This window comes from Cervus canadensis, chromosome 3, assembly GCF_019320065.1.
Source record: "Cervus canadensis isolate Bull #8, Minnesota chromosome 3, ASM1932006v1, whole genome shotgun sequence".
Classification (NCBI taxonomy): Eukaryota; Metazoa; Chordata; class Mammalia; order Artiodactyla; family Cervidae; genus Cervus; species Cervus canadensis.
Window position 1 is genome coordinate 93,107,962 of NC_057388.1, and position 24,145 is coordinate 93,132,106.

The following is a 24,145-nucleotide window of genomic DNA, read 5'->3' on the forward strand; positions in this document are numbered from 1 at the left end:
AAATGGTTTTACGAGAAACATCTTCATAGTGCTCCAGGTATACTCTCTAGTGGAAAGAAGAGTGTCTCCACTTTGGGAGCACCTTAAGGACCTCCCTAGGAAACTTTTTACAATGCCACTGTTTTACCCTCAGACTTAGCAGTTCCACTCTCCTGTAAATACCCACAGGAAATATGAACATATATTCACCAAAACATACATACAAGACTGTTTATATCATCATTAGTTCATAATATCTCCAAACTGGAAAGATCCTAATGTTTATCAATAGTTGAACCAAATGTCATAGAGTGGAATACTATACAGCAATAGGAATAAACAGACTACAGCTTCATCCAGCAACATAGATGAACTTTACAAGTGTACTTTTCAGTGAAAGGGACCAGGTACAAAAAAAAACACAATGTATGAAAAATGAAAGTTGTGTCTGACTCTTTACAATCCCATGGACCTTTAGCCTGCAATGGATGCGTGCTTGCTAAGTCGCTTCAGTCATGTCCGACTCTTTGTGACCCCATGGACTGTAGCCTGCCAGGCTCCTCTGTCCATGGGATTCTCCAGGCAAGAATACTGGAGTGGGTTGCCATCTTCTTATCCAGGGGATCTTCCTAACCCAGGGATGAAACCCAGGTCTCCCGTATTGCAGGCAGATTCTTTACCATCTGAGCCACCAGGGAAGCCCACGCAATTAGTTCAGAACCAGGCACAACTGCTCTGTGGTGTCAGAAGTCAGGAGAGAGGTCATCCTTGAGGATCTGGAGAGTGACTGGGAGAAGGTGTGAGGGAGTTTCTGTGTCTGTAACGTTGTTTCTTGTTCTGGGTGTGTTCACCTGTGTGTGTTCACTGTGTGAAACTCATCAGCCTCTGCTCAGGTTCAGAGCGCTTATCTTGAGGGGCGTGTTAAACTGCAACCAAATAATTGTATGCTAAGTCGCTTCAGTTGTGTCCAACTCTGGGCGACCCTATAGACCGTAGCCCACCAGGCTCCCCTGTCCATGGGATTCTCCAGGTGAGAATGCTGGAGTGGGTCACCATTTCCTCCTCCAGGGGATCTTCCTGACCCAGTGATTGAATCCTATTTTCTTACATCTCCTGCATTGGCAGGCAGGTTCTTTACCACTAGCACCACCTGGGAAGCCCCATACTTAAAGACTAAAAATTAAGTTCAGTTGGTGTCTGGGTTCTCCTGGAGCCCAGCTGAATCTGAACTTGAGTGAGTGTGGGTGTGTATAGATGGGCGGTCCCGCATGTCAGTGGTTATAAGTTCCCCAGGTGATGCTAGTGTACAGGTAAGGTTGAGAACCACTGCTTGAGGAAAAGCCTGATCTGGGTCTATGTGTGACCTTTAAGGTGACCAACATTCCCTCAGATGACTGACCTGAATAGTTTACCTAACCTCTCTGAAGCTCTTCCTCCACCATAGGAGGATGATGGTGATCTCCACTCAGTAAAGTGACCTAGGATGAGAAATGGGAAAATAGCACACAAGCGCTTGGCCTCATGGCGACAGCATCCTTCCTTCCCCTCTCTCCTTCTGCAGGGTGTTTCCTCTTCAACCCGATCTCTCCCTTGCCTGACAGACTGTCTTAGGGGATCCTATACTTCTCAGGGGATCCTGTCCTCCTTCTTGAGAAGGAAGGGTCTCTTTACCTGGATAAAGACGGAGATTGTAAGCAGAATGCACAGCGCAGAGCACTGTATGGAGCCTATGGACTAAATGCTCGTAGCACAACACTGTTCATACAAACTCCAACGCAGGCAGATTTCACAGCGGTATCATGAAAGCAATTCACCAAAATGCTAGCATATGGCCTCAGCACGAGGAACTGAAATTAAACAGGGGGAACACATAAACCCATGGGCTTCCCAGGTGGCTCAGATGGTAAAGTATCTGCCTGCAATGTGGGAGACCTGGGTTCGATCCCTGGGTTAGGAAGATCCCCTGAAGAAGGGAATAGCAACCCACTCCAGTATTCTTGCCTGGAGAATCCCATGGACAAAGGAGCCTGGTGGGCTACAATCCATGGGGTCGCAAAGAGTAAGACACAGTTGAGCGACTAACACTTTACACTTTTTTAATACTCAAACATTGTGTGAAGCAATGATGTTCATATGCCATAGATGGAGTCAGTTCGTGCACCTGACCACTCCCCAAGTACATGAATGAAAAACATACACGTTGATGTCTAGAAACATGTATTTTTATGGAAACAAAGACAAAACCCCATCTGACTTCCTTCTACACTCCAGGGACCCCTGTACCTGAGGACCCTTTCTCTTGAGAACATGGTTTTCTGGGCAGCAGAAATGAAACTTGAGAGTTTTCGCCTGTTCTGGCAATCTTTCCTCAAAATATGTTTTCTTTTATGCTCTAGATGACTCACATTTCCTTAATTTACATAGCTGAATACATGCTTGATCAGTCTGGACGTCTGGGTTTGCTGGTCGTGGATCACTGTGAGTCATCAATCCACACAAACTATGAGAAAATAAGTGTTTGTTGTTTTAAACTGTTATTTTGGGAATAATTTATCATGCCGCAGTAGGTGACCAATACACCAGAGAAGAGCCTTCTCACGCTCGTGGACGCACCCTGCTGGCCCTTGTCTGCCACGTGCTGGCCCCGCCACCCCTTCCGATGAGTGTGTAAGACCTACAGATACTGGCATCATTTCTGGACATGTCAGCCACCTCCACTGGTTGCCAGTGTCCCCAAGAATCCCCACTGCCATCCCCTACCAGATGCTACAGCCTCTCTCCTGCTTTGGTGTTTGCTTATGTTTAGTTGCTAAGTCATATCCGACTCTTTCGTGACCCCATGGACTGAAGCCTGCCAGGCTCCTCTGTCACACTGGCTTTGTCTTTAAAGTCCAATAACCTGTATTCATATTCTAGCTCTAGCATTTACCTTGAACAAACTACTGAACATTTCAATGTGTCAGTTCCTCTGTTATGAAATGGGGATAGTAATAGTATCTACCTCATTAGGCTACTTGAATAAATGAGAAAATGTGTTAATACATGCACTATTGGGTATTGCACATGGCTACTAATAGTAATAATAATAATAATAGTAAATCAGAATCAGAATTACCTCTCTTCTCATCTGACAATGAAGGCTTTTTGTTTGTTGTTTTAAGCTGAGTAAGACTTCTGGCTGGATCATTCTTCCTGTGAGATAAATTCTGAACCAGAAATTCCTCAGTTCATTAGGAGACTAAAGCTTGCTTTGGTTTATAAGTAAAACTGAAATTAATTTTTGATGGCATGAATGAAAAAATGGGCTGCATGCAACTGCTTCTGGCTGATGATACACACTTCTGAAAATGTTCTATGTTACACTTTCAGCTTACACTGCCTTTCTTCTTTGCCAAAGTCTTTGCTTTGACTTTCTTGTATTTCAGGATTAAAATCCACTACATTTAGGATTCCTTCCTGTAGGTATCAGCAGGGTTTAGAAGAGACTTGCAAAATCAAGCAGTGTGGGGAAAGTACCTGGTGTGAATCACCATCTATACATTGACTTTCCCTGAACTGGGATTCATATATCTGGTCCTTAGGTGTGATCATCCATCCTTTTGCATAGCTATCTGAGATGTCTTTATTCCCGTCAAATCCTTAGTTATACAGCCCACTCACAACCTCCATCCAGCTCCCCTGAATATCATATGCTTGATGAACTTGTGTTTGTCACAACTTTCACAGTTTCTGACTTGAGATGTTCAGGGGCTCACCAATCCTTCTGAAACCTTACCCTGTTATGCACACACTCAAGGACCATAAGGTAGAAACAAGACAATTAACAGAGACCACCCCCCCCCCAAGCTTGTCTTGCAGAGCACCAGGGAAACTAGGTATGGAAACACTTACTAGCAGCATCTCCCACTGGCACATTGAGGGACTAAAATGATCAATCGTGAACTTTGTACACTGTTTGCCAAAAATCTACCATATATAACATGTGGAACTATCCTGATACTGCACATACCACCCGTGAAGAGGCATGAAGGACAGTCACCCCTGTGCACAGAATTCCTGAAACTTCTTCATTTCCACCAAACGTTTCAGAGCTTCCTCCCCATCTTGCTCCCTACTTCCACAATAAATACCCGACACAAAAGCCCATTGGGGAGACAGATCTGAGCTTTGCCTCCTGTCTCCTTGCTTGGTTGTCCTGCATAAAGCCTTTCTCCTTCTGCAAAAGACCTTTGCCTCTTTTGGTCTTGTGCAGGGCAACGGTCTCACTTGTTTTGTTTCACTTCCTTTCAGCCAGCTTTGCCAGTGGATGTAAGTAATCGGGCTGCTCTCCCAGCCCCTGGGGCTCATGGGACACACTGAGACTACGTTTAGCCACTCATCTGGACACCTCCTGTGGTCATGAAGACCCTACAGTTTCGGGAACCAGGAGATCCCATCCTAGACTTGATGCCTTCTCCACAGCCTCACCCTGGGAAATGAGGCACAGTTCTCCTCCACTTTGGGGCATCTGAACTCAACTGGGTATCCTTAGACATGCTCCAAAATATTAACAATAATCATTTCTAAATGTGGGACTATGTGTGGGTTTTATTTTCTTAATCTATTCTGTGTTCTCTACTGATTTTTCTTTTTATATTTAAAAAATGAAAGTTGTAAATAATTACTGAAACATCACAAATGGTGGAGTGTGTTATTCTGTAAATGGTGTTGCAAAAATACCCCTCAGTTTTGGGACTTTCCTGGTGGTCCACTGGTTAAGAACCTGCCTGCCAGTGCAGGGGACACAAATTCGAACCTTGGTCCTGGAAGATCCCTCATGCAGCAGAACAGCTAAGCCCTTGCACCACAACTACTGAAGCCTGAGTGCCTAGAGCTCATGCTCCCCAATAAGAGGAGTCCCTGCTCACTGCAACTAGATAAAGCCTACCCACAGCAATGAAGACCCAGCATAGTCAAAAATTAATTAATTAAAAAACCACTATTTAAAAAATTCAGTTTTGAACCACATTTCACATGATAAACAAAAGCAGACAGCAGATTTCCTTTGACCACATACTCCCCTTTCTGGAGAAAAGCACAGAGACCTCAGATTAGTTGGAACCAGAAGTCTGATGATATTGACTTCTAATTACCTCACCACCAACCAATCAGAAGACTGTCCATGAGCTGAGATCACATACCCCATAACCCTCTCCTAAGCATGTGGTCTCTTCCTCTTTTCCCTCTGTTATCTCAGAGCAAAACCTGGGGAGTCAGGAGTTGGTTTTTTGGGACATGAGTCCACCTTCCCCAGGACTATGGGCTTCTGCAATAAAGCTGTCTTTCTTTTCCACCAAATCAATACTACTTAGGTGACTAGCAGTCAAACCTGAGTTTAGTAACATATGCAATGTATTAAATATATATTTTGAATGTGTATACACAAACATGCACACACATTTACACATATATGAAAGTCTGGACGAAACAGTACTCTTGTAATGGTATCATGAGTGGTGAGAATATAGGTGATTAATATTTCCTTATTTATAGTCTACATTTTTCAGTTTTACTATAATGAGTATATATCATTTTTTCTTGATAAGAAATTACTTTAACAATTTCACTAACCCAAATTAATTTCTTGATCAGTTTTCTGTATTTCCAATTTTTTCATGTGAATAAAAATATTGAAATTAAAAGAAAAAAAAGAAGAATCTCACATGAACATTGTCTTAAGGGAAAAGAAGCCTAAAAGTTCAGGGTTTGTTAGGACTTGAGTACATAGCATTTTTTTTCAATCACAAAGTTTGTTTTTCAAGAAAGTGGCAAGCATCACTAATATATGATGAATATTAGCATACAAAGAACCTATCCAGGCGGTTAACAGACAAATCTATTCTTATACTTCGATAGTTTCCATGCTCTGAGGGGAAAAGAAATTTACAACAGCTGAGTAATAAGATAGGAACAATTAAAATAGATACACATTTTTATTTTCCATGTGCATGTATTTTAATTTGTTGATAAAATTTCACTCATTAAAAATTCATGCTTTTTTTTAATCAGGGAGAACTCTCTCGAGGTAACAGTGTCTGGTTTTCATTAACCTGAACCTTACAAAAGGCTGACAGGACTTTCCCGTTCATGCCAGGGCAGGCGGCTTCCTCTGCAGTCAGTACATTTCCGTGGGGCAGAAGACATCTAACTTGCTCCCTCAGGGCTGTTTCTGCACGCACTATGGCCAACTTTGTGGAGCTCAGTACCAAGGCTAAAGTGCCCATCTTGGGACTGGGCACCTGGAAAGTAAGTATGCAAATATTTGGACACCTTCTTCCCTTGAGAGGCTTTGGGCATTTTCTCCTGTCTTGAGGGAAAGCCCAGAGGCAAGGGTTTTGGGGAGGTAAATATTGGGCGCTGGAATCAGCCTTTCTCAGGGTTATTCTTTCTCAGGGCTGATTCAGCTGTAGTGCTCCAAGACTGACTTTTTCCAGCAGTGGTGAGAGCTTTCCTAGCAGGTATCAAGTTTTAAGCAGTTTAAGTGAAAGTGTTAGTTGCTCAGTCGTGTCTGTCTCTTTGTGACCCCATGGACTGTAGCCCACCAGAAGATCAGTAGTAAATGCTTCTTTTTCTTTCATTGTTTGGCTTGGCTGGATTAGACAGAATGTGGTATTTCTAATGCCCTTCCTTCCTTCCTTCTCTCTTTTTTCTTCCTCCCTTCCTTCCCAGCTCCGTCTCTCTCTTTCCTTCTCTCCTTTCTTCAAAGAAAGAAAAACTTTCTGCCTTCGAGTGAGGGGAGACATTCCATTTTTACAAGGTTTTCTATTTCTCCTTTTCTGAAACAATAATTATATAATGTCTTTTATCCACTCTTAGGTATACGCCTGGTGCTGTACTTCAAATTAGACATTCACTGTGGCACTTACCACGGTGACCTCATTCATGCATGTACATGCTAAATCACTTCAGTCATGTTCAACTCTTTGTGACCCTATGGACTGTAGCCCACCAGGCTCCTCTGTCCATGGGGTTCTCCAGGCAAGAACACTGGAGTTGCTTGCCACGCCCTTCTCTAGGGGATCTTCCTGATCCAGGAATTGAACTCCCATCTCTTACATCCCCTGCATTGGTAGGCGGATTCTTTACCATTAGCATCACCTGGGAAGCCACAATGGCTTCATGAGGCAGATGCTGTTGTCATTATTCCCATTTTGCAGACAAGGTTTAGAGAAATTAAGCAATCTGCTCAGGCCACACACCTAGCATGAGATGAGCCTGAATTTATGAGGTAATAACTACTTTCTCTCTGAAAATTCTCTCTGAAAATTTGGTATATTTCAAAATCCAGTGTGTAGCCTGGTCATTAGAGAGAGTTTGCTGTCTCTTCTACATACTTTGATTTCCCTGGTGGCTCAGAGAGTAAAGTGTCTGCCTGCAATGCAGGAGACTGGGTTCGATCCCTGGGTCAGGAAGACCCCTGGAGAAGGAAACGGCAACCCACTCCAATACTCTTGCCTGGAAGATCCCCTGGATGGAGGAGCCTTGTAGGCTACAGTCCATGGGGTCGCAAAGAGTCGGACACGACTGAGTGACTTCAGTTCACTTCACTTCACTTCTACATACCTGGAGACACTTCTGGGCTGGAGGATGAACCTGAATCAGAAGGGAATACGCCTGAGCTAGGATGGGATGTGATGCTATAATCATAAAATGAATTTGCTTTCCTTCCTTCTCTTTTGAAAAGTTTTCCAAAGCATGCTTTTTTCCCAGGTGTCCCCTAGGAAAGGGGATCTCAGGGAGATCTTGGTTTGGAGAAGCTGGGCTGAGTAAGACAGCTTGTTGAAGGTGGTCTGGGGAGATGGTTTTTTCTTTTTCCTTCCAGTCTGGCCTAGGAGAAGTCAGAGAGGCTGTGAAGGGGGCCATTGACATAGGATATCGCCACTTGGACTGTGCTTATGTCTATGAGAATGAGCATGAGGTGGGGGAAGCCATCCAAGAGAAGATCCAAGAGAAGGCTGTGAAGCGGGAGGAACTCTTCATAGTGAGCAAGGTACCAAGCGCTCACCTGGTGGGAAGACTACACTTCAAAGCAGGCAGCAGTGTTGGATCTAGTCAGCATCCAGAATTCTGTCTTTTCATACTGTTCAGGGGGTTCTGGAGGCAAGAATACTGAAGTGGTTTGCCATTCCCTGCTCCAGTGGATCACATTTTGTCAGAACTCTCCACTATGACCCATCCATTTTGGGTGGCCCTGCACGGCATGGCTTTGTTACACAAAGCTGTGATCCATGTGATGATTTGGGTTAGCTTCCTGTGATTGTGGTTTTCGTTCTGGAGGCTTTGGAATTATAGTCTGCCCTTTGATGGATGAGGTTAAGAGGCTTGTGCAAGCTTCCTTATGGGAGGGACTGGCTGTGGGGAAAACTGGGTCTTCTTCTGGTGGGCAGGGATACGCTCAGTTAATCTTTAATCCAGTTGCCTGCTAGTGGGTGGACTGTGCTCCTTTCCTATTAGTCGTTTGGCCTAGGGCAACCCAGTCCTGGAGTCTACATGCTCTATGGTAGGGCTCCTCAGTTTGGTTTAGCTCAGCTGTGTCCGACTCTTTGTGACCCCATGGACTGCAGTGCGCCAGGCTTCCTTGTCCTTCACCAACTCCTGGAGCTTGCTCAGACTCCTGTCTGTTGAGTCAGTGATGCCATCCAACCATCTCATCCTCTGTCATCCCTTTCTCCTCCTGCCTTCTGTCTTTCCCAGCATTAGGGTCTTTTCCAATGAGTCAGTTCTTTGAATCAGGTGGCCAAAGTATTGGAGTTTCAGCTTCAGCATCAGTCCTTCCAGTGAATATTCAGGACTGATTTCCTTTAGGATGGACTGGTTGGATCTTCTTGCAGTCCAAGAAACTCTCAAGAATCTTCTCCAACACCACAGTTCAAAAGCATCAATTCTTCAGTGCTCAGCTTTCTTTATGGTCCAACTCTCACATCCATACATGACTACTGGAAAAACCATAGCTTTGACTAGATAAACATTTGTTGGAAGGGCTACTGGAGACCTCCAAAAAAGAGGAAATACCAAGGGAACATTTCATGCAAAGATGGGCACAATAAAGGATAGAAATGGCAAGGAACTAACAGAAGCAGAAGAGATTAAGAAGAAATGGAAAGAATACACAGAAGAACTATACAAAAATGATCTTAATGACCCAGATAACCACGATGGTGTGATCACTCACCTAGAGCCAGACATCCTGGAATGCAAAATCAAGTGGGCCTTAGGAAACATTACTACAAGCAAGCTAGTGGAGGTGATGGAATTGCAACTCAGCTATTTCAAATCCTAGAAGATAATACTGTTAAAGTGCTGCACTCAACATGCCAGCAAATTTGGAAAATTAAGCAGTGGCCACAGAACTGGCAAAGGTCACTTTTGATTCCAATCCCAAAGAAAGGCAATGCCAAAGATTGCTCAAGCTACCATATAATTGTGCTCATTTCACATGCTAGCAAGATAATGCTCATAATCCTTCAAGCTGGTCTTCAACAGTATGTGAACCAAGAACTTCTAGATGTGCAAGCTACATTTAGAAAAGGCAGAGGAACGAGAGATCAAATTGCCAATAACTCTTGGGTCATAGAAAAAGCAACAGAATTCCAAAAAACAAAAACAAAAACACATATACTTCTGCTTCATTGACTACACTAAAGCCTTTGACTGTGTGAACCACAACAAACTGTGGAAAATTCTTAAAGAGATGGGAATACCAGACCACCTTACCTGCCTCCTGAGAAAACTGTATGCAGATCAAGAAGTAACAGTTAAAACCAGACATAGAACAAAGGACTGTTTCAAAATTGGGAAAGGAGTATGATAAGGTTGTATATTGTCACCCTGCTTATTTAACTAATATACAGAGTACATCATGTGAAATCCTGGACTGGATGAATCACAAGCTGGAATCAAGATTGCCAGGAGAAATATCAACCACTTCAGATATGTAGATGATACAGCCCTAATGGCAAAAGGAGAAGAGGAACTAAAGAGCCTCTTGATGAAGGTGAAAAAGGAGAGTGAAAAAGCTTGCTTAAAACTCAACATTCAAAAAACAAAGATCATGGCATCTGGTCCCATCACTTCATGACAAGTAGATGGAGAAAAAAATGGAAACAGTGGAAGACTTTATTTTCTTAGGCTCCAAAATCACTATGGATGATGACTGCAGCCGTGAAATTAAAAGACACTTGCTCTTTGGAAGGAAAGCTATGACAAACCTAGACAGCATATTGAAAAGTAGAGATGTCACTTTGCCAACAAAGGTTCATATAATCAAAACTATGTTTTTTTTCAGTAGTCATGTACAGATGTGAGAGTTGGACTATAAAGAAGGCTGAGCACTGAAGAACTGATGCTTTAAATTGTAGTGCTGGAGAAGACATTTTAGTGTCCTTTGGGCAGCAAGGAGATCAAATTATTCAATACTAAAGGAAATCAACCCTGAATATTCATTAGAAGGACTGAGGCTGAAGCTGAAGCTCCAATACTTTGGCCACCTGATGCAAAGATCTGACTCATTGGAAAAGACCCTAATGCTGGGAAAGATTGAGGGCAGGAGAAAAGGGTGAAAGAGTATGAGATGGTTGGATGGTATCACTGACTCAATGGACATGTGTTTGAGCAAACTCAGGGAGACAGTGAAGGACAGGGAAGTCTGGCATTCTGTAGTCCATTGGGTCACAAAGAGTTGGACATGACTGAGTGACTGAACAACACCAAGAACAACTCAGGTCACTTCCCCCAGCCATCTTCATCACTGTCTTTATAACATCCCTGGACACAAAAATCCACATTATCGTCCAATGTTGGTGCAAAGATGCTGCTGCTACCCACCTGTCTTCAGTGGGTTTTCCCCTAGAGGAGAAGTCTCCATTGAGCCACGGTGATGTCCTTAGCATCCCTGTTCCCTGTTGGTGGGCTCCATCTTCCCCTTGGCAGCCAAAAGCTAAGACTGCAATTGGATCCTGAAGCTCCACCTTTCAGCACTGTGATCTCAGTGGTTGTAGCCCAGAGGTTCTCAGCTGGCAGGTACTTTGGAAAATTGTGGGACATACTTATTGTCATATATGAATTTCACTTCAGTTCAGTCTAGTAAAAGGCAAGCTACAGAATGTTATAAAAAGAGGGAGGGGTGGAGTGAGAGAGGGTTGCTGCTGCTATGGCTAAGTCACTTCAGTCGTGTCCGACTCTGTGCGACCCCATAAGCGGCAGCCCACCAGGCTCCCCTGTCCCTGGGATTCTCCAGGCAAGAACACTGGAGTGGGTTGCCATTTCCTTCTTCAATGCATGAAAGTGAAAAGTGAAAATGAAGCCGCTCAGTCATATCCAACTCTTAGTGACCCCATGGACTGCAGCCTACCAGGCTCCTCCATCCATGGGATTTTCCAGGCAAGAGTATCGGAGTAGGTTGAGAGGGTTGAGAATCACTGAATATGCATTATACCCAATTTGCTAAAAGCAACTAGTTATAGGTACTTGGAATGTGCTTGTATCTAGTGGGACAAATAGACCCCATTGGTTGCGTCTGGATAAACTTCTTGTAGAGTTATCATTTGTGGCCCATGGACTTGGAGACATAGGAGAGCAGTAGAGGATCACCTGTTCCCAAAGGCTTAAGAACTTAAATGCTGGTCACAATTCATACCTTCAGAAAGCCTACTGCTGAGGAAGAGAAAGGCACATGTGAACAGATGCTGAGTCTGTGCCCAAATATGGTACCTGATGTAACAAATACACAGAACACCAGGTGAGTCAAAAAGATAACTTGCCGTTGACACTTAAGAGTTGTCAGTGACTTCCAGAGAAACCTGGTGACCTTGCATCCCTGGATGATGCATCTTAACCCCCTGTGCTGTAAATGGCTTGCCCCTGGGGTTAGCTCAAGCTGAGGGTCAAAAAGCAGGGAAAGCAGAGAAAGGTAGCCCCTTCTCTGTCCATTGCTGACTTCTCCCTGCTCTGCTCTCTGCAGTTATGGCCCACCTTCATGGAGAAGCATCTAGTGAGGGAATCCTGTCAGAAGACCCTCAAGGATCTGAGACTGGACTATCTGGACCTCTACGTTATTCACTTTCTGCAGGCATTACAGGTTGAAGTTCCTCCCTGTTCCAATCTCTGGTTCCTGGACACATGTTGGAAGATAGCAGCTGCATCAGGAGTGGGGAGGGAAGGGTTGGGGGCTGGAGGCTGGGGACCAAGGGGAGCTGAAGCAAGAGGCCTTGTACTTCAAGACTCCACAGGAAAGTTTTCAGGATGAGACGGTGGAGCAGAAAGACACTGTCCTGAAAAGGAGTCCAAGCCCATGGACCAATGTGGTGGTGACCACACACCTTGGCTTTCTCTGTTACATTTGAGAAAATTATGATTTCTAGCAGCCCAGGCAAGCTGCAACTTCCACGCTGCTTTGGTCCTGATTCCATGCCAAGGGCTCTCCTCCCAGGGCAGCTCTTACATAATGCTGTTTCAGGGCTCAATCCTCCCGTTAACTGATGCACTGGGAATGCCATTTTGGAGAGGAGCCTAAGTATGATCGTGCTGAAAGGTAGCCAGTGCTCAGTGAGGATATAGGACTCTGCTCCTGCCTTTGCCAGAGAGCCTGAGGGACATGAACTCCCAGCTCTCTCACCTCTTGAAATTGAACTTTGTCCCCAAGTGCATGTGAGAAATCAATGTCCACAAGGCTAATGGTGGCTTTTGGATGTGCTTATGATAGACTTTAAAATCAGTCCAGCAGTTTCTGGGAATTCCCTCAGGGTCCAATGGTTAGGACTCCATGCTTTCACTGCCAAGGGCATGGGTTCAATCCCTGATTAGGAAACTAAGATCTCAGAAGCTGTGTGGCATGGCCAAAAGAAAAAAAAGTCCAATAATTTCTAAAATATAAGAACTTGTGTTTTTTACTCCAGCAGATTGATTTAGAGATTTTATTTCAACTCAGCTTCTTGAAATTTATACTGTGGAGCTTGAGAAAAAAATTGTATGCAGATGTGGGTGTTTAGGACGAGTTAGGATCCTGAAACCTCACTTGACAGAATCAGGTGTTTAGATGCACACTGCGCTAAGCTTCTTGTTTCGCATTTACAGCCTGGGGAGGACCTCATTCCCAAAGACGATAAAGGCGATACCATCAGCAGTAAAACAACATTCTTGGACACCTGGGAGGTAGGTTCCATCTTGTTCTCAGTGGACTGGGAGTGAAAACTTGCCTTCAGTCACCTACAAGGGTCTACACCAGTGTGAAGGAGCCCAGGTGCTCAATGAGGTTTTATCTCCTCATCATTTTGTAATTCTTTGAACTCCTTCCTAATCATCTTTGACTTTTGGGGTTCACCTGACACTTCTTATATTTTTGAAAACTAAGACTGAATCCTCAAAGGAGACTGGGAGTACAACGTATCTGATTTCAGAGGATACCCGGTTTATTCTTAAACCAGGGAGAGGGATTTGAAACAGAGTGTTGCCCTGGAATTGCAGGGATTGATTAAAGTAACGTAGTGCAGGTTATTTAACTCCTCCAAACCTCAGTTTCTTCTGCGTCTTAAAAAAAAAAATTTTCCAATAGATACTAATAATATAAAGCTTCCTGGGTGACTCAGTGGTAAAGAATCTGCCTGCTAATGCAGGGGACACAGATTTCGCCCCTGATCTAGGAAGATCCCCCATGCCTGGGAGGAACTAAGTCGGTGCCCCACCACTACTGAGGCTGTACTCTAGAGCCAGGGGGCAGCAACTACCGAAGCCCATGCGCCCTAGAGCCTGCGCTCTGCAAAAAAAGAGCAGCGCCTGCTCACCACAGCTGGAGAAAGCCCTCATGCAGGAATGAAGACCCAGTGTGACCAAAAATAAAACTAAATTAATAAAAAAACAACAGAAAGACATTTAAAAGTTAGCAATAATAAAACAGCAATGATTATGTGATTAAGAGCCATTCTAAAATAATAAGCCATTGTCTATATCATATCTCATGAGCAAGAGCATATATATATATATATATATATACATATATATGTGTGTATATATATATATCAGTTCAGTCACTCAGTTGTGTCCAACTCTCTGCGACCCCATGAATAGCAGCACGCCAGGCCTTCCTGTCCATCACCAACTCCCAGAGTTTACTCAAACTTATGCCCATTGAGTCAGAGATGCCATCCAGCCATCTCATCCTCTGTCGTCCCCTTTTCCTTCTGCCCCCAATCCCTCCCAGCATCAGGGTCTTTTCCAATGAGTCAACTCTTCACATGAGGTGGCCAAAGAATTGGAATTTCAGCTTCAGCATCAGTCCTTCCAATGAACACCCAGGACTGATCTCCTCCAGGATGGACTGGTTGGATCTCCTTGCAGTATATACACACACTGTGTGTGTACACAGTCTCTTCAGTTGTGTCCAACTCTTTTCGACCCTATGGTCTGTAGCCCGTAGCCCACCAGGCTACTCTCTGCATGAGATTCTCCAGGCAAGGATACTGAAGTGGGTTGCCATGCCCTCCTCCAGGGTTATGTGTGTGTGTGTATATATATATATATATATATATATATATGTAAATCAAGTTCTCTTGGGAAAATCTTATGAAGGCATCATTCTGTCAAACATTCTGCTATCCTGAGCATATAATTAAATATAAATCCATGGTAAATGTGACAGAACATCACTGCTGTCCAAGCCAAAAGCTGGCTGAGCCCACATGCATGAAGGTGGGTTCAAACTTCAAGTTTAAAAATGCTGTTTTTCTTAGATTTACATATTCTTTTTAATCTAATAACCACACAAGTCTTTATCCAACTACATAATCTTAAACACTTGTTTGATATACTCACTAAAACAAATTTATGAAGCCTGAATTTTCAAGAAAATATAGTACTTTCTTTCTGCTAGTGCCAAAAGAGTAACCATAAAGAGAAACATGAATTCTGGTACTTAACTAGTTTTTTAAAACGTCAACATATTTATTTTCCTACCACAAACAAACTCCTGTGAGAGAAACATTTCAGGATGAAGATTTAATGAACCATCTAACGGTGGGAAATCAATCCTGAATATTCATTGGAAGGACTGGTGCTGAAGCTGAAGCTCCAATACTTTGGCCACCTGTTGCAAAGAACTGACTCATTAGAAAAGACCCTGATGCTGGGAAAGATTGAAGGCAGGAGGAGAAGGGGACGACAGAGGATGAGATGGTTGGATGGCATCACCAACTCGATGTACATGAGTTTGAGCAAGCTCGGGAGTTGGTGATGGACAGGAAAGCATGATGTGCTGCAGTCCATGGGGTTGCAAAGAGTCAGACATGACTGAGCGACTGAACTGAATTGAATGTTTTATGTGCATGGGCTCAACTCAGGGAATGTTTCATTCCTGAGAATGAAAGTTATGGTAAGACCTACAACAGAGCCTAAGATTTCAATAGACTAAGCTTTTGCATTAGATTTGACAAGAGGGCTCTGTCATATACATTACCTTGGTAAAATAAGACCTCTGAAATATCTTAGGGATTATTCTTTGTGAGATATGGAGACTGAGACACCTCTAGTATTGTTTCCACCAGAGTTTTGACCTTATTCTTATTTTCCCTTTCTTTTTTACTTTTTTAAGTTATGAGATTATGATAACACATTTACCTGAGACTTGGAAAATACAAGACAAAGTTACATATAGTTCCACTATATGTTATGATTTTTTTAGTAGATAAATTGAGATTTTTAGTTGGAGTTTCAATATCAAACTCTCAAAAATTAATAGAATGAATAGACAGAAAAGTAGAAGGAAATAGTAGACCTGAAAAGTACCATGAACCAACTCAACATAATTAAGATTTACAGAATTTTCACACAACGGTAGGATACAAATTCAAGTTCTCATAGACAATAAACTGGGAGACACTGGAACATATCCAGGGATATAAAACAAGTTGCAAAAATTTTATGGTCTAAATGTATTGAAATCACACAGAGTCTGTTCTCTTTATCTCTGTGGATTTATGTTAGAAATCAAGATAGATGAAAATAACCCACCTATTTTCAAGTGCAGTGTGACATTTACCAAGAGAGATCTTTGACTTATCCATTGAAAGCCTCAATAAGGTTAGAAGATGGAAAGAACACAGAGGGCAAGTGCATGGAAGAAAGCATTTAAATGAGAAATTAATATCAAAGATACTTTAAAAACTCCATGTATTTGGAAATTAAATGTCCACTTTTAAATGGTGTTGCCCTCATTCTTAACGAATACTTAATAGTATTCATTGTGACAACTATGTCATTGTTCTCTGTAAAAAGTACTCTGATTTTCACATTGCTGTATCCTTAGAATAGATTTGAGAATGATTACTAAATGAAAGATTTTGATGATCAAGTTCAAAGAATCTAGGATGAAAAGGCAGGACTGAAGCAATCAACGTTTATGTGGACCCATAACCAGTTCAACAGAAACTTTCTTGAACACCCTGAAGCAGATGTGAGAAAAAGAGTGAAACAATGTCAAGATGTATCATGCACCCACCTGTACCTGCTCTATGGTACACAGAAACAGTTACATTGGTTCGCGGCCCAACTCAGGTGCTTTGGAGACTTTGCCATCTCATCAATTCTAAACTTTTTTTGCCCAATTGAAACACTACATCATCTACCCTAGTGGATCTCTCTATGCATTAAAATCACCTGGGGAGTTTTAACAATCCCAGTGCTGAGGCCACATGCTACATGGATTTGGTTAGAAACTCTGGAGGTAGAATCTGGTCATCAGGATATATATATATATGTATTTTTAACTATTTATTTTTGGCTGCCCTGGGTCTTCATAGTTGCCCTTGGGCTTTCCCTAGCTGTGGAGAGCACGGGCTACTCTCTAGTTGCAGCGCACCAGCTTCTCGTTGTGGTGGCTTCTCCGGTGGACACAGGCTCTGGGTGCACGGGCTCAGTGGTTGTGGTATACGGGCTTAGTTGCTCCACAAGCAGCATGTAGTATCTTCCTGGACCAGGGATCCAACCCGTGCTCCCTGCACTGGGAGGCGGATTTTCAACCATGAGACCACCAGAGACGACTCTAGGCATCAGTATATTTCAAAGCTGTCAGGTGATTCTGAATTGCAGGCACATTTGAGAACCACTGGCTCAACTGTCCCCCAAACACCTCATGCTTGTCTTCACCTCAAAGTCTTTGCTCCTGCTTTCCTCTCTACTCATGGGCTGGATGGAAAATTTCTTTTTCCCCCTTCTTTCTTATTTTTTAAATTATGGAAGTATTATAACACATTTACAGGAGAATTGGAAAATACAGAACAAGGTTGCATATAGTTCCACTACATATTACAATTATCTTTTTAGTAGACAAATTAAGATTTTTAGTTGGAATTTCAATACAAGCTCTCAAAAATTGACAGAATGGACAGAAAAGTAGAAGGCTATAGTAGACCTGAAAAGCACTATCAACCAATTCAATGTAATTAAGATTTATACAATTTTCACACAACAGCAGGATACAGATTCTATTCAAGTTCTCACAGACTATAAACCAGGAGACACCGGAACATATCCAGGGACATAAAACTAGGTACAAAAATTTCATGGTCTAAAGGTATTGAAATCATGCAGAGTCTGTTCTCTTATCACTGTGGCTTTATGTTAGAAGTCAAATTCTTTTTATTAGTTCGGCTAATCCACACACGTGCTCCTGTCCCGGAGGAGACTGAGCCAAACTAGCGTCCTTGAGATCTCTCTAGCAGTGGCCAAAGTCGTCCCTTTCTATGACAGGCCGTGGAGGAGCTGGTGGACGAGGGGCTGGTGAAAAACATTGGGATCTCCAACTTCAACCACTTTCAGATCGAGAGACTCTTGAACAAACCTGGACTGAAATACAAACCAGTGATCAACCAGGTAAACTGTTTAGTAAAGGGTAAGGTTTCTGTTCTATTATTTCTTAGATGTCTGGAGGCAAGTTCAATGCTTTGCACTAAGTCTCGTCTTGAAGGTCAGGCATCACGTACTTTGTGGGTCATGGGGGACAGGTCTCGGAGTCTGGTTTAGCCAGCCTAGAAGGGGGCAGGATTTGGCCTTTGCTGATAGGCCTTTTTCTGTGTGTAGAACTCCCAATGAGCAGCTCAAAGAGCAGGTGGACTTTCTCAGTGATGAGAACTGCTTGCTTTTAACAGGTTGAATGTCACCCATACCTCACGCAGGAGAAATTGATCCAGTACTGCCAGTCCAAGGGCATCAGTGCCACAGCTTACAGCCCGCTAGGCTGTCCAAATAGATCTGGGTGAGGCATCTGATCTTTCTGTCGACATTCTTTTAAGAAAGCCATCAGAAAGAAAAATGCATGTAAGGCAATGTGCCTGGCATACTCAAACAGTGGGGAAAATATGGGAACTTAAAAAAAAAACAAAAACCAGCAACCTTTTGGGAATACTCCAGTTTAGCCACCTAGCACTGGACCAGCCTTTGCAAAAACTCCTGAGGCTTCAGAACCCATGGGTGGACCCCTGGGTAAGACATGAAGCTTTCAAATCCTTTTACCTTATCTACCACATGAGGAAGACTGACGATCAGCCTTGGGCCCACACCGGAGTAATATTCATCTACATATGGTAGCCATGGTGATTATACACACCAACCATCTTCTCCCTCTAGGGCCAAACCAGAGGACCCTTCTCTACTGGAGGATCCCAAGATTAATGAGATTGCTGCAAAGCACAAAAAATCCGCAGCCCAGGTATAAAGTCTATAGTTTCTTTACCTGCCTCAAACTAGACTTGTGTAATTCTTAATATTGCCTTCATTTAGCTCCTGTATTTCTTTTATCTTATTTTTTGGCTATGCTGGGTCTTCATTGCTGCGAGAGGGCTTTCCCTCATTGGGGTGAGCGGGGGCTTCTCATTGCAGTGGCTTCTCTTGTTGCAGGCTTCAGTATTGTGGTGCCTGGGTTTAGCTGCTCTGACGCATGTGGGATCTTCCCGGAACAGGGACCGAACCAGTATTCCTGGCATGGCAAGGAGGACTCTTAACCACTGGACCATTGGGGAAGCACCTGTTTAACTCCTTGAAGGGAAAGGGAACAAGAGAGGAAGCCCTCTAAGGCCTTTCCTTGAAAGTCTGTTTGTTTGGACCTCCAGGAAATAGCATGGTTATCACTGAAACAGGGATGGCCTCCAACAACTTCTGTTGAGACTGGAGGACCAAGAACAAGAGCATGGCTTTGCAGCCAAAAGACTTGGGTTCAGAACCCAGCTCCACTACATATCAGCCTTACGATCTCAAACTCTATCCCAGGTCACTTTATTTTTTAAAAAGGAAGAATATAGGGGTGTTGTGAGGATTAAGGGAGAGAACTGAGCAGAGGACTGAGGAGTTATCTGATAGCTATAAAGTGCTCAGTGTATATTAGCTATTATAACTTAATAAAGACACAGTGAATGGCAGAGATGTTTCATTTTCTGAAAAAGTAGAGGGAGTGGTCATTGCAGATGAGTGTAAATGAGAAGTCCCCTTTTGCACAGGTTCTTATCCGGTTCCATATCCAGAGGCATGTGATTGTAATTCCCAAGTCTGTGACACTCGCACGCATCGCTGAGAACTTTCAGGTAAGGTTCTGGCTGGTTCAGTTCAGTTCAGTGGCTCAGTCGTGTCCAATTCTTTGCAACCCCATGGATTGCAGCACACCAGGCTTCCCTGTCCTTCACCAGATCCCGGAGCTTGCTCAGACTCCTATCCATCGAGTCAGTGGATGCCATCCAACCATCTCATCCTATGTCATCCCCTTCCCCTCCTGCCTTCAATCTTTCCCAGCATCAGGGTCTTTTCCAATGAGTCAGTTCTTCGCATCAGGTGGCCAAAGTATTGGAGTTTCAGCTTCAGCATCAGTCCTTCCAGTGAATATTCAGGACTGATTTCCTTTAGGATTGACTGGTTTGATTTCCTTGCAGTCCAAGGGACTCTCAAGAGTCTTCTCCAACACCACTGTTCAGAAGCATCAGTTCTTCAGTGCTCAGCTTTGTTTATAGTCCAACTCTCACCTCCTTATGTGACCACTGGAAAAACCATACCTTTGACTAGATGGACCTTTGTCAGCAAAGTAATGTCTCTGCTTTGTAATATGCTGTCTAGGTTGGTCATAACTTTCCTTCCAAGGAGCAGACTGGTTTTCTCAGTGGAGGAGGGGATGGCAGAGACTCCTTCACCAGGTTTTTCATGCTGTCCTTGTGTTTTCTGTGGGCTTCCACCACCTTCCCACCACCCTGCCATCTCTCAGGCCAGGGAGCTGACCTCAGGGCTGAGATGAATGACCCATGACCGAGGGTGGGCTGGGGGAGCAGCCGGTGATATCCTGTCAGGTCTGAGCACAGATGTACCTCTCCACTGCCTGAGAAGGTCTGGGCTGTCCCTAAGCAGTTGTGTCGTGGGCCACACACAGCAGCAGACAGTCCTGCCTATGCTTCTGCCTCCCAGCAGCAGGAGAGAGATAGATCGTACTAGAAGACCTGCCTTTCTGGAGGAACCCACGTGTCCATCAGGGGGCTTGCACCCTGTGCAGTTCAGAGCCTGTAAGACAAGGAGGCTTAAAGGCTTTGGAACACAAAACCTCAGAAACACAGCAGTCTCTGTGTAGCACCCAATTTAGAGCCATTCGTGTCTGGAGGACATAATGGGAGAAACTCCCTTGGCTAGTTACTCCTGTGGATGTGAGCTTGCTCCCTACTAGCGTGGCTGGAGATCTCAAATTGCACCAGGAACTGGCTTGCTGATGATGTTCTGGAATTCTCACTTTTCCAGGTCTTTGACTTTAAATTGAGTGATGAGGAGATGGCGACCCTACTCAGCCTCAACAGAGACTGGCGGTACTACCCCTTTCACTGGTAAGTGGTGCTGGGCTGAGTTAATTAGGAGGATTGCCAGGTGTTTGTCTAAATTGGTAGAAGTTTAGCTAGAAGGATTGAAAGATAACTGGAACTACTTTTATTTCATATGCCATTTTCTGGTAGTGTTGAAAATCAAAACTGGAATACCTAGAATTATTATGAGGAAAGAGCGGGTGTGTGTGCTCAGTCACTCAGTTGCATCTGACCCTTTGTGACCCCATGGGCTGCAGCCCACCAGGTTTCTCTGTCCATGGGGATTCTCCAGGCAAGAATACTGGAGTGGGTTGCCATGCCCTCCTCCTGGGGATCTTTCCAACTCAAGGACTGAACCTGGGTCTCCTGCATTGCAGGCAGATTCTTTACCATCTGAGGCACCAGGGTAGACATATCCTTAATTGCTGCATATTGTTGGGGCTCCTGGATGTAGTTCTGGAATCTTAAGAGAGAACATGTTGTTAGTAGGTAGAAGGCAGAGGCAGTCATTCATCCTTTCATCCACTAAGTATTTACTGAGCATCTACTATGTGCCAGGCACTCTCTAGGTGCTTGGGGGTATCATCTAGACAAAGTTCCTGCCTTCACAGTCTTACATGCTAGTAAGGGAGTACAGAAATAAACTCACAAATAAGTATGTTGATTGAGAATGAATCCTACAACTGACAAAGAAAGTGAATTGTAGGAAGGCATTGTCTACCTTCTCTACTCCATTCCATTCTCTATTCTATTCTAACTTCTCTATTTTCTATTGAGAGAATACAGAAATAACCTCTCTCTCTACACACACACACACACACACACACATCAGACTGCAATAAAGGCTAAGCAGAAAAATCAAGTAGGGTAGTAAGGGAATAGGGAGTGGAGGGTGCTGGGGGAGTGATCCCTTAAAAAGGAGGAGTCAGAGGAAGCTTTGCTGATTGGTGACAGTTGAGCAGAAACCTGAAGGAAGTGAGGGATGAGCCATGTGGATACCTGGGGAAGAGCATTCTAGGCAGTGAGGATGGCAAGCGCAAAGGCCCTGAGGTGGAACTGTGTTTGGAGCACTGGAGTAAGAGGTCGAGTGGGGCTGGAGCAGAGCGAGTGAGCGGCAGAGGGAGAAAAGTCGAGGTCAACAGTGTCAGGGGCTCAGAGCAAGCAGACATGTAGACACTGTGAGGAGGGCTTTTGGTTCGTGCTCTGAGGGTGCTGAGAAGCCAGCAGAGGATTCTGAGCCGAGGAGTGGCATGATGGGGCTTGTGCTTTAAAAGCCCCACTCTGACTTCTGAATTGCGAGACTACAGGGAGACTGCTGTTATAACCCAGGGAAAAGGCAACATTGGCTGGACCTGGGTGATGGTGAGTAGAGAGAGCCACCCGATTCTAAATACATTGGGAAAGCAGAGCCAATCGGATCTGCTAATCCATTAGGATTCAAAGGAGGCTCCAAGTCTTTGGTTCTGGTGTTGCCTGAATCACACACAAGATGGAATCGCCATTTTGGGGGAAGAAATCAGGAGTTTGCCTTGGGACATGTTTGCAATATCCAGTAAAGTTCTAAGTGTGTGAAAAGTGAAAGTGCTAGTCACTCAGTCGTGTCCAACTCTTTGCAACCCCATGGACTGTAGCCTCCCAGGCTCCCTTGTCCATGGAATTCTCCAAGCAGATTAGATTCCTATTAGCAAGATATATGACATTTTTTGTTTCACTCAGTGATCATAACAGGCCCAAGTTATTCTATTGTTGTTCCTTCCAGGGTTATTATTTATTAGCTACCATTATGAAGCTTTCTGGTGTCCTGGTCATCATCCCCCCACCCTCCTTCCTAGCACACCATTCAGATCTGTTTGAGGGAAGGTGGAGGAAGACTTGGGTTCTTATAAAATCTTGGGGGAAGGGGAGAAGCTGATAGAGAGCAAAGCTCATAGGATCCATGAAGAAGAATGCCATTTAACCCAGAGTTTAACATTGGCGTATTCTTCACAACTGTTTTCTCTGCAGGCTGAAAAGTCTGGAGGAGTATCCCCTCTATGCAGAATATTGAAGCTGAATCTCTTAATGCACATTATCCTTCTTCATCTTACTGAAGTGTAATTCTCTCCACCAGTGTCCTGTTGTAGCCAAGGTTGTCTGAAATCACACCAAGCCTGCCCTGCTGAAGTCCAGGGGTTAGGCAGTTGCTGTATCTGGACTGGTTTGTTCAACCAAAGGAACAGATTACAACTGGGAGATTCAAGTTGGATAAGCCAATTACATTTTTTTTTTCCTCACTTCTTCCATCTGATTATGGGGACTCCACTAAACTTGAGGATACAATGACTGAAAATAATAAAGAATAATAATAACCAACAGGTATTGAGAGTTTACTATGCGCCAGCACTATTTGGGTGTTTTTTTGTATGTGTGACTCACTGAATCCTGCAACCACCCCTTGGAGGGAGATATGCTTACATTTCACAGAAGCTGAAATGCAGGAATGGGGAGGCCAAGGCACTTGGTCAGGGCCACTCAGGTTATAAGTGGATGAACCACTTTCAAAGGCTCTAGGAGAGCTTTGGTTTCACTGGCAATCAAAATGTCATCTACATACTGAAGAAAGGCTCCCTCATATAACTGTAGGTCCTTTAGATCTTTGGCTAGGGCTTCCCTGAAACTGGGAGAAGCATTCTTGAATCTCTGGGGAGGCACAATCCTGCAGAACTGCCATTTCAATTTGGTCTCTGGGTCATCCTATTCAAAAGCAAGAAATCCCTGTGACTCAGGACTTTAGGATGTGCAATAAAAGGTCTCTTTGTGACCCCATAGACTGTAGCCCGCCAGGCTCCTCTTCCATGGGGTTCTCCAGGCAAGAATACTGGAGTGCCTAGCCATTCTTTTCTCCAGGGGATCTTCCTGACCCAGGGATGGAACCCAGGTCTCCTTCCTTGCAGGTGGATTCTACCTTCTGAGCCACCAGGGAAGCTATGTAGGCCCAAAACTGTAAGCCAGCAGAAATCTCCAGAGAAAGTAAGGTATCGGGGTTGGGTGCCACCAGATGAATGTCCTCATCCACCAGATGAATGAATGAATTGCTCTCAGGTCCTGTATAAAGTGATATTCTTGGGTCTCCGGCTTCTGGACTGGTAGGATGGGAGTGCTGTGTGGTGACTGGCAAAGACAGATGAGGTTATGTCCAAGGAAGGCACATATTACTGGCTGGATTCCCTCTCTGGTATGTTCCCTTATGGTCTATTGTTTTAAGTTCAGAATGTTAGACCTTGGATGGAGTTCCACCTGTGCAGGGTGTTGCTGACTTTGCTCTTCATGGGTTCCCA

At 44.0% G+C, this 24,145-nt stretch overlaps 1 protein-coding gene across 6 annotated transcripts; it reads left to right on the top strand.

Annotated features, from left to right (window-relative positions):
• Positions 1-6,097: 6,097 nt before the first annotated feature.
• AKR1B10 (aldo-keto reductase family 1 member B10) lies at positions 6,098-23,180 on the top strand. 6 transcript variants are annotated; one of them, XM_043463756.1, is made up of 11 exons: positions 6,098-6,264; positions 7,841-8,008; positions 11,978-12,094; positions 13,090-13,167; positions 17,755-17,877; positions 18,153-18,259; positions 18,631-18,712; positions 18,901-18,987; positions 19,497-19,580; positions 20,770-20,852; positions 22,833-23,180. In XM_043463756.1, the coding sequence occupies exons 1-11, from the start codon at positions 6,106-6,108 to the stop codon at positions 22,873-22,875; spliced, it is 1,131 nt and encodes a 376-aa protein (XP_043319691.1). In that variant the 5' UTR covers positions 6,098-6,105; the 3' UTR covers positions 22,876-23,180. The 6 variants fall into 6 exon arrangements, with proteins under 6 accessions (XP_043319691.1, XP_043319692.1, XP_043319693.1 ...); XM_043463757.1 differs by having other exon boundaries at positions 22,939-23,180; XM_043463758.1 differs by lacking the exon at positions 18,901-18,987.
• Positions 23,181-24,145: the final 965 nt, after the last annotated feature.